At 34.7% G+C, this 14,877-nt stretch overlaps 1 protein-coding gene across 5 annotated transcripts in view; it reads right to left on the bottom strand.

The window, feature by feature from the left end:
* Positions 1–4,765: 4,765 nt before the first annotated feature.
* Positions 4,766–14,877, bottom strand: part of LOC136337604 (sodium channel protein type 1 subunit alpha) — a 139,321-nt gene continuing 129,209 nt past the window's right edge. For all 5 annotated transcript variants that reach the window (XM_066279044.1, XM_066279039.1, XM_066279042.1 and 2 more), the window contains 3 exons: positions 12,889–12,993; positions 10,450–10,720; positions 4,766–7,998 (listed from right to left, as the gene is read on the bottom strand). In XM_066279044.1, the coding sequence (XP_066135141.1) occupies positions 6,821–7,998; positions 10,450–10,720; positions 12,889–12,993 (1,554 nt within the window). In that variant the 3' untranslated portion in view covers positions 4,766–6,820. The remainder of the gene's footprint in view (positions 7,999–10,449; positions 10,721–12,888; positions 12,994–14,877) is intronic.

Genomic DNA, 14,877 nt, shown 5'->3' with positions numbered 1-14,877 from the left:
CCCATTTCAGGAAGCGTGAACAAATTTTTGTGGACTTTTTTTCCGAAGACAAACACTGTTTACTGTCATGATATCAGTAGTCTTCTCAGCCAGCTAGGTGTTACCACTTACAGTCCAACAGAATGGCAGCTATTTCTTGACAGCTCTAAACAGAGTCAGAAATGTGTTTTCCTTCTCAACAGTAATGCTTCTGCAGCAGTTCCTATTGGTTATTCAACTCATCTGCGAGAAGATTACAATGACATAAAAATTGTCCTTGACTTTCTGAAGTATGAGGAGCATAACTGGATCATTGGTGTGGATTTTAAAATAGTAAATTTCCTGCTAGGACAACAGAGATGTTTCACGAAGTATCCTTGCTTTCTGTGTTTGTGGGACAGCTGAGCTCGGAGAAACACTGGACACAGAAATGGCCGAAAAGTGAAGCTCTGGAAGTAGGAATGCAAAATATTGTGAATGAACCTGTAGTTAATCGAAACAGGATCATTTTTCTCCCACTTCACATTAAACTTGGCTTAATGAGGCAGTTTGTTCAGGCTTTGAATAGAGAAAGTGAATGCTTTCAACATATTATTTCTGCTTTTCCTGTCTTGTCTTTTGAGAAGATAAAAGCAGGTGTATTCGACGGACCTCAAATTTAAACCCTCATATGTGGCAAAGAATTTGCCAGGAAGATGCACAAGGAGGAAAAAGCAGCATGGCAGTCTTTTGTGGCAGTTACAAAGAACTTCCTTGGCAACAAAAAAGCAGAAAACTATGAACTTCTGGTTCAAAGGATGCTGTTGGCTTTCAGTGACATTGGATGTAACATGAGCGTTAAGATTCACTTCCTGAACAGTCACCTTGATAAGTTTCCCAAAAATCTTGGAGCTGTTAGTGATGAGCAGACTACTGCTGGAGCATCAAACGAGATTGTCCTCAACAAGTACACAAACGCAAATTTTTTGCCTGGATAGAATTTCAATAAGTTTTGCGCAAATTTTATGATTAATATAAGTGTTTTAATAAATTCTATTTTGAAATTGTAGACAAATTCTGATGCAGTCATATCTTTTAGTGTATTAGTGTATTTACTGCATTATATAAATTATTATATTGTATTTTCACAAAGATGATGCCCAAGAAGACATTCTACTTTATTATGTTAAACTACTTGTTGAAAATTTTATAATAAGATGAAAACCTAAAATCTTGAATTGCAAACAAACTGTAGCTTACAGAGCAAAACTAATGTTAGATTTGAGATCAGCACACTTGAATTAGGTCAGAACAAGTGTTTTTGTGGATGCAACAAAATATTTGTTCCCCAGTGTAATTTATAAAAGAGGCTTTATAACATAAAAATAATTGGTCTTTAAAAAATAACTTCAAAGCCACACTTTACAATAAATTATTTAAATTAAATGTGTTCAGATTTATAAATATTTATAACATTATCCTTAATATTTTAGGTTAACAGTAGGCATATGGAAACCTTGTCATGGGGGTGCTGGTCTTGGAACTCTGTTTGGGGCGATTAGTTTACACCCAAGCAATGTCGGCCTCAGCTTAGTCAGCTAATAAGCCAGCCGTTTTCAATTATGATATGGACAGAATCTCCAGAATTTATATCATACAGCTCTAATTTTAGTCTGTTTAGCTTCAAATACTGGGGTCTTAACCACAGATTTATTCTAAAATAGTCTTATTTTTAGCAATATAAGTATAGTCATGAAGGGTAAAGAATGCAATCATTTAATTGACTCTTCAGAAAAAGTAGTAGTTAAAAATAGTATTCTTCAAGGTAACTGGAGATAGATCTAATTTTGAGGGTAGAAATAATAAATTCTAGGATACCAAAAACAGCCGTAAACACACAACACTCTGATAATACAGCAAAAAAAATCCTTCCTCAAAGACACACGTATTTTTGTCTATACCTATGTATCTATATTTATATACACACATATATGCATATTATTAATTTCTTTTGAACCCATTCAAGAATGAGTTGTAAACATCATTCCATTCACCCCTAAATACTTTAATGCAATTTTCAAGAACAAGAATATTACTTATAGTGATGTAATAACCACACTAAACTTAATAAAATTAGAAATAGTAACCTTTTTAGAACACTAGTAATCAACAATCTATCTTTAAACTTAGTCAGATTCCCCAATAATACCTATAGTCATTATTATTTTCTTAGTCCAGTATCCAATCCAAAATCAAACCTTATGTTAAGTTTTTATAGGTTTTAACTTCAAGCTGTTCCTTGGTCATTTTTTATGACATTAACATTTTTGGAGAGTTCAGTTATTTTTTTATGGAATGTTCTGTTTGATTTTTTCTTATGGTTAAAATCTGGTTATGCAATTTTGACTGGATACCAAAAACGTATATGTCTTTTTTAGTATAGCTGATTCCATAATTGGTGATGTTACCTTTTAAGGTAGTGCCTGCTAGATTTCTTTATTGTAAACATTTTTTGTTGAAATTGTGAAAATTAATACAGAAAAGACACTTTAAGACAATTTTCTATTCCTCATTGAGTGTTAGTATTCATTGATTATTCTTGCATGAATCAATTGTCATTATGATAATAGATAAGTGGTGGCTTTCTAACTTTGTTATTTCCACTACACTTGCCAACATTCAACTATAAGGGAGATATTTTTTTCCTTTTCTCTATTTACTTATTTCAGTATATATCAGTGGATTTTTTATTCAATAGGCTACAGCCTATTCCCATTATTATTTGTTTTGGTGTCAACTTGCCTGTTTTGGCTGGTGAGAACCCTCTTCAAGCTGTTCACTATGTCCTACTAACATCACTCCATTCCATGAGCACTAAATTACTTTTTGGCACAAAATTATTGTGCAAAATAATACAAAAATGAATATGGTGATTTATATAATTATGTGTCTTTGTACTCTTTGTATATGGTAAGTACTGGTATGGATGAGAAGTACAGAAATTCTATAGAAATTCTTCTATAATTCTTATTTTTTGGTTGGAAAGAGGAAAGACATTCAGCAATTGATACATCAGAATTGATTGTCGTGGTGTTTTAGGCTGTGATGTTGTGAAGAGACGAGGCGAGTAAGTTGTAGAAGGATGAGAGAAGCACTGTATGTGACTGTTTCTTTTCTTGTCAGGGCCATGTTTTCCCTTCTGGCTTCATGACTGTAATACTATTCTAATGACAAATGAGAGCTTCTCTTTCCTTATACATTTAGATGAGATTTTTTTTTAGACTGTCATTTTACTGTCCGTACCACTCCAGTAACCTTTCCATAATCTCTTTAATTCTGTACTCTACTTTATTGTAGTTCCCTCAGTTACTGTTTCTCTATGCCAAAGCCAGTTGGATCAAGTCTCCAAGCTGACTCAATGCAAATCTTTGCCTCTTGCCCACTTTCAATATATCCCAAGGACACCATAGAACAGCTCGAAAAGGAGAAATGCACCCCCATGTTTGTGGCAGCATTGTTCACAATAGCGAAGATCTGGAAACAACCCAAGTGTCTGTCAGAGGACGAGTGGATTAAAAAGCTTTGGTACATATATACTATGGAGTACTACTCAGCCATAAGAAATGATGACATCGGATCCTTTACAATAACATGGATGGACCTTGATAACATTATACGAAGTGAAATAAGTAAATCAGAAAAAAACTAAGAACTACATGAATCCATACATAGAAGGGACATAAAAATGAGACTCAGAGACATGAACAAGAATGTGATGGCAACAGGGGTGGGGGTGGGGGGATGGGGTGAAGAAGGAGAGAGGGGTTGGGGGAGGGGAGGGCACAAAGAAAACCAGATAGAAGGTGACAGAAGACAATTTAACTTTGGGGGAGGGGTATACAGCACAATCAAATGTCAAAATAATCTAGAGATGTTTTCTCTCAACATATGTACCCTGATTTGTCAATGTCACTGCATTAAATTTAATAAATAAATTAAAAAAAATTTTATACTCTAAAAAAAAAAAAATCTATTGAATCCCCATATTATCCAGGCAGGAAACAGAAGGCATCTCGAAATGAGACAGCAGAAAAAATTTTCATAAAGGGGGCATTTTAAAAGGTGTTGACAAGATTAGGGATAAACTACAAGGAAGAGGGAATTCCAGCCACAGGTCTAAAGGAGCAAGGGGAGCAGTAACAACTAGACACCCAAGGAAGTAGCTCTCATTGCAGGAGAGGGCTATCTGACCTGAAGTATGACTTGCTGTTGACAAATGCAGCCACTGCCAGCCCAGAGCAACCCAGCAAAGAAAGAACTACAGAATAAATATCTAATTCAGTCTTCTACTGGTACTTTCCTGATGGTACTTTCCTGCTGGGACTTCTCATTGGCCAAAGTAATTGGGAGCTAGAGAGTAAGAGATTGATTGATGAGACCGATGCAATGCATACACTCACCCTTACACAGAGCGGAGTGGAGAAGCATGGCTCTGCAGGGACAAACAACATCTCCAACTCACACATAGCAACTTTTATTCTTTTAATATAGATTTAAAGGCTTCTTTTTCTGCCTCAAGTGGCCATCCACCATTACTTGGGTTTCTATACTTTTCTTTCTGGAACCACCAGCTTATGCTCTGACATTAGTTCCTTCTCCTAACAGAGACACACTTTACTGTCAGCCCAGGTAGATCCATTTGTGTGTGTGTATGTATGTGTCTTTGTCTCCTCCTTTAATTTGTAGAATAAAAAATATCTTTATCTTGTTACAAAACACTTTCAACAAAAAGTAACTGGGCAAACAATAAAATAAAAAATGTAATCTTTATTAGTTTTGCACATTTTTAATGTTGGTTAACATCATTTAAGGTAATAGCATTTTCCAGCATGCAGTTCACAAATACAGTTTATCTAAGCAGTTTTAAGAAAAAGAGGAGCCTACGGTGTGCTTCTTTTTTAAGAAACACAAAATGTCCTGATGTAATTGACTATATAAGTTCACTACTCTGTTTTTGTGGGGAAAGAAAATGTGAAACCCACATCATATTTAAAGCAATCTAAAGCAGCATGACTCCAAAGAAATAAATGTAAACAGAAGTTAGAAAAAAAGGACAAAAATGAAAACTACACACTACCTTTAATCCGTTAGTACAGGCGGTACTAAAATTGTAAATAAAATTTTATACCTTTTTCCAATTGTGAAACATAATTTAGATGTGAATCGTGAACCTATTTTGCCCCTTAAAATTATGAAACCATCTAAAATTAGCAAATGTAATAAAAAAGCAGAAATATACAACTACCAACTCTTGTTTTCATTTCTTTTTTAGCAAATTTCTTCCATTAAAAAGTATATGGACAGAAAGTAAGAAAAGTGATTGTGATAGCAACCTGAAGGTAATTTTCTCTTTATATTTATGTACATAATGCTGAAAAATAAAAATAAAATGACTTTTTTTTAACAGTATTTATATTTGCTTATAAAATTCTAAACATTTTTAACAGATTAAGCGGCGTGTTTTTTTTTTTTAAACATGTCTGTACACCATGTTATCCACCTAAAATTTTAAAATAACCGAAAGGCTATTAAAGTGTTGCAAATTATTGCTTAATGACTTAAAGAAATGAAGTCTGCTAAACAATTTCCTTTACTTTACCACTGACCTATGGTTTCTCATAAATGAGATTCTGAGCAGTGGAAGAAACCAGATACAGCAGCATGGTAATATAAACATGCATTGGGAGCATCCAAACTATCTATGATGGTACAGAATACATTATATTACCTGTGTAAAGCTTGCACTCTATGTCTCTTGTGGTACATATTTGATGCAATAAATACTGTGCTTAGGTCATTATTTGTTTGCTCAAACGTGCACCACAGGGTAAAATGACTATTTACATAATAAATAGCATTTCATTAACATATACAGTGTTGACCTTGCTGAGCTGAAGATGGCTAAAGAAAGTAAAGGATTAAGCAGAAATTTATCAAGGGTTCTTTTGGTCAAGTCTTCAGGGGAGAAGCAATGTTCACTATTCAGTTTTTTATACAATAAACAAATATAATGTTTATGATTTCAGACATTTGAAAGAAGTTTGCACCTGCTAAGATGTAATGGCCTATTCCCCCCTCCCCCCAAATTGTCTACTTGGTCTAGGACTTGAAAAAAACAAGATAAGCAAAGCACCTCCACTGATTACCCAATTGCCCCTCCCAGAAACATGGATGGAATTTAAGAACTCATTGTTTTCTTGTGACTTTTTTCATGCATGATCTCTAAGTGTAGCATGCCCTCATGCAAACCACGTCTTTGTTCAGAAGGGAGGGCGATGTGGTTGCCATTACTCCCAGTGTCATACCTGTTCAAGAGGTCCTTTAATCTATTTTCCAACAGAAACCCTGTTTACAAAAATAGTCACATATAATAAACAACATATGGATTAAAAAAAAGATGAATCCAGTTAACAGATTTTGTAAAAACGTGACAAATGTGGCAGTTGAAATGCAAAGAGTGGATACAATTACTACACTAAAGTGTTTCATGTTAAACAACCCAAATTATATAGGTTTGCACCCCTTAACTGGTCCCTACATTCTGTGTAGCCATTTTGTCTTTTGTCTTCAGCAGTGTCAGCTGGTAGTGAAAACAGTAACCTCCTGTCAAAGTCATCACCCCTTTCCACAGAGTCACAGGTTTCTGACAAGGGATCACTGTCTTATTGTAGGCACTGACCTTAAATATATTTGTGTAAAAACAGTCAGTTTGGCATTGACCTCCTAAAGGAGTCCTGTTGACAAAAGTACATCACCTTCGCAGGCTGTAAACAAATAGTAATCCAATTATTTTTATTTGTTTTTATTTCCCTTTGGCTTTTTCATCTTTGCCTTCTTGCTCATGTTTTTCCACAATTGGCTTTGTTACCCGATCATAGGAGGGTGGACAAGCTGCTGTGGACATGGTGAGATCAGTTTTTTCTGTAATAGAATTTTCATTTATTCTGTCAATTATCATATCTTCTTTTACAAGAAGATTAGCCCCACCTTTGATTTTATTTTTATTATATGTAAAGGAAGCTTGTTTTAAAGTTCGCTTTAAAAGGTGGCGCCTATAAGCACGCTGGATAATAACAGCGGATACCTCCTCTTGCTTTCGTTTTAAAGTTGTAGTAATTGGCTGGTAGGAGGCCTTCGATGGGTTAGAAGCCATGAATCGCTCTTCCATCTGTATCCGGAGAGCGTCCATCTCTCCACTCTCCCCCAGAACCCGCTTAGTAAAAGCAAATAGGATGTCAAGACAGTGGATCCGGTCACCACTGACCATGGGCAGATCCATGGCAATGAGCTGCAGTTTGTTTGGTTGTGGCAGATGGAGAGGAGGTTCAAGAGCAGCTGCAAACAGAGATAGTTTTTCAAATTCCATAAACTGGGTGGCATCAGGATCAAATTTCTCCCAAACCTCGTAGAACATCTCAAAGTCATCCTCACTCAGGGGCTCGGCACTTTCTTCAGTCGCAACACTGAAGTTCTCCAGGATGACAGCGATGTACATGTTCACCACAACCAGAAATGAGATGATGATGTAACTGACAAAGAAGAAAATCCCAACAGATGGGTTCCCGCAGTCTCCTTTAACTGAGCTTCCAGGATTAACTTTATGAGGGTCACAGTCTGGAGGTCCACTGTTAAGAATAGGTGCTAACAATCCGTCCCAGCCGGCAGAGGTGGTAATCTGGAACAGGCAGATCATGCTGTTGCCAAAGGTTTCAAAGTTGAACATGTCATCAATTCCAACTTCCCTCTTAACATAGGCAAAGTTGGACATTCCAAAGATGGCGTAGATGAACATGACCAGGAAGAGCAGGAGGCCGATGTTAAACAGCGCAGGAAGGGACATCATCAGAGCAAAGAGCAGCGTGCGGATCCCCTTGGCCCCTTTGATCAGACGTAGGATTCGGCCAATCCTGGCAAGACGGATCACTCGGAACAGGGTGGGGGACACAAAATATTTTTCTATCAGCTCAGCCAGAAACATGCCTATAAATAAAAAAATGAGAATGTCAACCAATGAAGAAATTATCTACTAAAATAATATTTAATTTTCTGTCAAAGCTTCAAGGTAAAATTCAGAGTACTGAAATTCTGTTACATAAAATTAACATACACTTAATATTTATATTGTATGTAATATAAATAAACTATAATTTTGACATTCAGTATCAAGTTGACTCAATATTTGCTATAGACTGAGTTTTTTTATCCCCCAGTTCATATATGAAAGCCCTCACCTCATAATGTGATGGTATTTGGAGATAAGGATTTTGGGAAATATCAATAATAAAGTTTAGATGAGGTCATGAGAGTAGAACCCTCATAGTGGATTAGTGCCCTTACAAGAGGAGATACTAGAGAGCTTGCTATCTCTCCCCAACCTCCTCTCCCCTCAGCCGTGTGAGAATATAGTCAAAGGTGGCTGTCCACAGCCAGGAAGAGAGCTCTCTTCGGAAATCCATTATGCCGGCACCTTGATCTTAGATTTTTAACCCGTGAAACTTTGAGAAAATAAATTTCTGTTGTTCAAACCACCCATCCTGTGGTAATTCAGTTCAATAAATATTTTTACAGTACTTTCTGCCTTTAAGGGGTGTTAATAGACTATAATTAGCTTACTTAAAGTCCCAAGACTGAACCTAAAAAAATAAGTTAAAAATTCTCAAGTCTGGCTGAATCACATTGGCCAAGAGTATAAGAACAAGTTTATATGAATACAATTATTTTCTGTAAAATTGCCATGTCACATATCCTCTTTTTATTCCTTAACCATCTAAAAGTATATGTAGTTTTGGATGCTGTTTTCATCTCTCCATGAACCTAATACTTTCCTAAGTGTCCTCTATAATATTTTTACGTATTTATTTATATGTGTTCTGGTGCATCTCTAAAAGAATCTAAAGCTGGTGCTCTTTTTGGTCTGCTATATCTGACATTGGTCTCTCAGCCTTCTTCTTTTCAGCTTCTTTCTCCATTTTTCTTTTAAATCATAAAATAATAATTGTATTGAAGAGAAGCTCAAGAAACCAAGTGCCTTTGAGTTACGTTGTCTCATTCTGTAAAGGGTAAGTAAGCTTACATGTCTGTGTGTTTCTGAGAAAAGAGAGAGAGAAGGGAGATTGTGAAGAGAGGTGAATACAACTATAGTACCCTATCTATAAATGAATACAATATGTATTAGTGTAAGAATCAAAGGCTAAATTCAAGATATTAATTAGATATAAGACCAACTTCTTCAGAGAGGAGAATGACATAAAAATCTGCCCAACAGAAGTGCCCCATATTGAATGATTAAATATTGACCCAATCATATCATCTTGTTTAGGAAAGAAGGAATACTTCAGTCCCACAGACAGACTTCTTCATTTCCCTGAAGCTGGAATTATATCTTTAATGAGATGAGCTATTGCTCATGTGATCCGTTGAACATTCTAGGCTTTGATATATCTGACTGATGAAACAATATCGCATGCCACCTCATTTCCCTTGTGCATCATTAGCACAAACCCATTTCAGGGTAATCTAAAATCTCTTCCTGTTACCCCCAAGAACCTACTCTATGTATGTGCTAACATTTTATTCTTATTTTTATTCTCTTCTCACTGTATGCTTTTCTTTATCTTGTACTCAACTTCCATTCCACTCTACACATTGATTACTCTATGTTTATATCTCTAATGCAATGTATTTCTTAAATATAAAACTAAATTTCTAGTATTCTTTTCAATAGAGCCATCTAGATATTGTATAGCCTATTCAATCTCAACATGTCAAAACATTTTGATCTTAGTTAACAGTAAATTTTTAATCCAAATGAATGAAACTTGATTATATTTACAAATAATACACCTAGCATCTAAAATGAATAGAATAACCTGACAAGGCAGCAGCACAGTGGATAGAGCATCAAACTGGGATGCAAGGACCCAGGTTTGAAACCTTGAGGTCGCCAGCTTGAACACTGGCTCATCCAGGTTAAGCGAGGGGTCACTGGCTTGAGCGTGGGATCATAGACATGACCCCATGATCCCTGAGTCCAAAGGTTACTGGCTTGAAGCCCAAGGTCACTGGCTTGAGCAAGGGGTCACTCTGCTCTGCTGTAGCCACCTAGTCAAAGTACATATGAGAAAGCAATCAATGAACAACTAAGGTGCTGTGATGAAGAATTGATGCTTCTCATCTCTCTGTCCGTATCTGACCCTCTCTCTGTCTCTGTCACAAAAAATAATAATAAATAAATCAAATGGACTGAATAAGATACAATACTGAATATACAGCAGGAGCCTCATTTTGTAAGAAAAACAAACACACCTAGATGAAATAGATTAAAATTTTCAATGATTATCTCTGAGTGGAGGGATGACCTGTAGTTTAAATGGATTATTCTCACTTTTACTTTTATTGAGGTGAACTTAAGAGATTTTAACTACTTCTTACCTACAATGGAAAGAATGACAACCACAAAATCAAAAATATTCCAGCCTATGGTAAAATAATAATGGCGGAGGGAGATGAGCTTCAGAACACATTCTCCAGTGAATAACACAATGAACACCAGGTTGATGCGTGACAAAATGTTAGTTACATAGTCACTTTGGTCATCAGTTTCTACCATCATTGTGACCATGTTGAGACAGATGAGAATCATGATGCTTATGTCAAAAACTTGTCTGGTTACAAAGTCAAAGACCATTCCTTGAAATTTGTTCTGTTGAGAAAAAGAAATGCTTTTTAGCTACAAAGCAGTTTTTCTGTATACATTAACATCTATAGAAGTACTTTTTTTTCATTGACTTTCTAGAATTGTACAGAGTAATTACTGGCCTTAAATTTTGTAAAAGATGGGTTATAATGCATTAAAAATTTTAATTCATTTATCTAAATTGCTATTGACCAATGTGTACTCCACAGAATAGCAATCCCTTGTCAAAGGGAGATTTCTGATAAGAAATATTGACACCTATCCATTTCTCTCAGAGAAACAAGATGCATATTAACATATTATTGTTATGAGAAGTTAAGAAACTTGCTTTCTTTTGTTTTATCAAAATGTCCCATGATCAGTTGCACCATGTATCTGTTTCAAAATGCAGTATCTATTTTAACATTTTATATGTCTTATTCACAAAAAAATTGTACAAGGGAATTTAGGATGTCTAAGACACACCTATACCATTATGCATCTAAAATTCACATATGGGAGTACTGATGTTCTTCCACCACACAGGCTTTGCTGACATCGTCAGCAACAGAATTCTGATTGAGCCTAAACAGAAATAATCAGACTCGCAAAGCACTCCTTTGCTTTGAAGTAAAAAATTCACATCCTTTGTCACTGATCCATGGTTCTGCTCCCAAGTACTGTCACTCTCAGTCATTGCAGCCATTGTCTGGCTCATTTCCCTAGGCCAGTGAGGAACTGAAAATATTTTCTATTTTACATTTTTCCTCTATACAGTTGACTGATTTCTACTTCTACTGTTAAAACTTAACAAAGGAAATATTATTCATCATTCTTAAGAAAGCAACTGTTGGTTAACATAGTATCAATGTTCACTAGTATTTTGTTCATCAGTGCACAGTAAGTATTATTTTAACCTCATAGATCATCATCATAAAAATCAGTACAGTGTGGGATAAGGCACATTTCACAGCAGTTGTTTGGTGGTTCACCATGCAAACATGAGATTACTTGTCATAAATTGTATTTATTGACTGACTTCTGTAGACATTAATAATTTCTAACTTTATAGCCATATCAATAATGATACTAGAATTTTTTCTTCCTCTAAAACACTCAGTACATCTAATAAAAAAAAAGGAAGCAAGGGGTTATTTTGCTAAACACTTCATTGACTTGATAATCTAGCAAAGACCTACATACATTTTAATCCAGCGGTGAGATTCAGTCAGTTTGCACTGATTCAGCAGGACCGATACCTGATTTTTTGTTGAGTTTGGGGAACTGGTTGTTAAAATGGCACTTGTAATCAGAGTTCTCTCTAAGGTAGGCTTTTGGGCAGCCACCCAAAGTGGAAATCACAAATTTACATTCCTTACTCTTTTTTAACGTTCATCTGTGCAACAGTGTATTCTAAGTGCTCATAGTAATGTTCATTGGGTTCATAGGTGAAAAAAATGTGACAGTACTATGCTTGTAACATTTATTTATCCATTTCATAAAACTCATTATACCTTTGATAAAATACTATATTTTAATTTTCTTGCATTTGTTACTCCAGTAAACAAACATATAACATAAAGAGAAAAAGTGCCAACCAGGGGTTGACAAGCTGCCATTGGAAATATTTTAAACAACAGTTTTATTGTTTTTTTGTCAGGTATGGTTTAATATTTTTAAACACTTTCTTATAACATAATCTAGTTTTGTATACCTCTTTTATTGTTCATATTTAAATATTAAATTCATGAACTACACTACCTTTCAGTATATCATTTTTTTTATACTTAAAAAGGTCATTAGGGCAGAGAACCAGTTGTTAAATTACTTGAATCCCACCACTGTTTTAACCCCATCCAAGATTTACTCCTCTCCCTAATATTATGTGGCACCTACTTTTGAATTATATGATCAACTTTTTCTTGTGCCCATCACATTGCTTCTGTGTCTTTTGCCATTTAGTTTGGATTCTAGTTGTATAATTCTAAATCCCTTGAAATTAAAGGTGATTTTGTCTCTCTCTCTCTCTCCATAAATAATTTTTACCATTACCATAAAATATATGAAATAATTATGCTCTAAAAATGGAAGAAAGCTTTGCTGCTGAAATTGTTAGCTTCTAGCTCTTTTGTAAGAAAACCCATGCAATTTTTTGTTTTTGTATATTTTTTTCCATATCATTTGGTATTTCTTACTCCTGGTCGAGGTATAGGCTTTTGTGGCTTTTTCGATCCTAATTTTTTCATTGCATTATAGTATTTCTTCTGTTCTTCTGTCATAAAGATGTCTTGACCTCCAAAGTATAGAAAAAAAATCAAAACTGGTTAAAATTTTGTCCCTTTACACATAATTTTTCAATGTTAAACTTAAAGTAGGAAAGGGCCATTAAAAAAGAACATGCAAATTTCAACCAGTTAGCATAATTACGCCTGAGATTTTAAATTTGAAAACTTAAAGGTACTTTTTAGATACCATAATCTTATTTAATTTGCACAATCATCCAAAATTGACTTTACTATTTTTATTATTATTTTACTGAGGAAAAAAAATCCCAGAAATTAAGAGGTTAAGTATTTTACTTCAAAACATTTACTAAGTAAGTGATAAAATTTGATCTGAGAAACTAAATACTTGTTTCATTGTACTATATATACTGCCTTGCAGAAGTTAAAAGATGATGATCTTTTTAATTTAAATGTAGTAAATATGGTTTAGAGTATTCATAAAAGACACTTTCACTCTGCCAAGAAAGAATTGGTGTAAAAGAATGGAAAGAAAACTGGAGGAATCAATAGAAGAATTAAGAGATAAGTCAGAGATCGTAAGTATGGCAGGTATGTGATAGACCAGTGTGTACAAAAGGATTTGAAACTCAGGCTAATAAGTGAAATAAAGTAGCCAAATATTGACTACAGAATAATATTAGTAATAATAAAAAGAGAAGGGGCAGGAATGTTCTAATTGTGAACATTCTAAAAGGTGAAGATTGAAGGTATTAAACAAAGAAAAAGACTTCTAAACACAGCTGGCAGTGTGAAGATTGCAGGAGGGAGAGGCATGGGGGGAGGTGGAAAAGGGTAGGGGGGCTAGAGAGTGATAGAAGGAGACTTGATTTGGGGTGGTGAATACACAATGCATTACACAGATGATGTGTTATAGAATTGTGCACCTGAAACCTATATAATTTCATTAACCAATATCACCCCAATAAATTCAATAAAAATTTTAGAAAACAGTCTCATATAATGAACATACTTATTATATAATAAGAAAACATACTGAATAAAGGAGATAAAAAGGCAGTACACAGCTGCAGTGTTCCTCTGTGTGGGTTGCCTGCAGTCCCTGCGCAGGTTGGCGGGGCTGCAGTGCTCCCTTGCGTGGGTTGCCTGCAGTCCCTGCGCAGGTTTGCAATAAAACTTATAAAATTCAAAAAAAAAAAAAAAAAAGGCAGTACAAAAAGGAAGAAACATAAATGGAAATTGAAAACATGTCCAACCCTACTTGTAAAAGGCATACAAATAAAATTACCTGCAAATTTTATGTATCAAGTACCAAGCATTAAAAACAAAGAGAATGTTTGATGCCAGGGATGCAGCAGTGACCTTGGCACACATTGTTACTGGAAGTAGGAGTGGAAACATTATTTTGGAGAAGCAACCTACTTTATTCTTCATTTTTATTTTAAGGAAATAATTAAAAACTTATTTTTCTTGGCACAAGGATCTTTGACAAGGTACTACTGACATTATTAATAATTAGAAACCTAAATTATCAATATATTGGAAATTGGTTAAGTAAATTATGATAATGTATATATAAAGACAACAAAATACATAAAATCAAAAAGAGAATTTATAATTATAGATAAAATAATTTCAATAATAAGAATATGCATAGAAAAAGTGTGAACAAAAACATTATGGGAACAGTGGTTACTCATAAGTAATGATATTTCTTTATTTTCTATAATGTGCATATATATTTGAAGTGATGAAAATTAATACTATAAAGAGCTGTTTAATTCAAGACTGGAACTGTAAGCTTATAATTAAATATCAGGAAGAACACCCTGGCTAAGTACTCAGTTGGTTAGAGCATTGTCCAGCTACACCAAGGTTGTGGGTTTGCTCTCTGGTCAGGGCATAATCAAGAATCAACTAATGGATGCATAAATAATTAAA

This window comes from Saccopteryx bilineata, chromosome 5 (assembly GCF_036850765.1).
Source record: "Saccopteryx bilineata isolate mSacBil1 chromosome 5, mSacBil1_pri_phased_curated, whole genome shotgun sequence".
Lineage (NCBI taxonomy): Eukaryota > Metazoa > Chordata > Mammalia > Chiroptera > Emballonuridae > Saccopteryx > Saccopteryx bilineata.
This window is presented reverse-complemented; position numbering and strand designations above follow the sequence as displayed.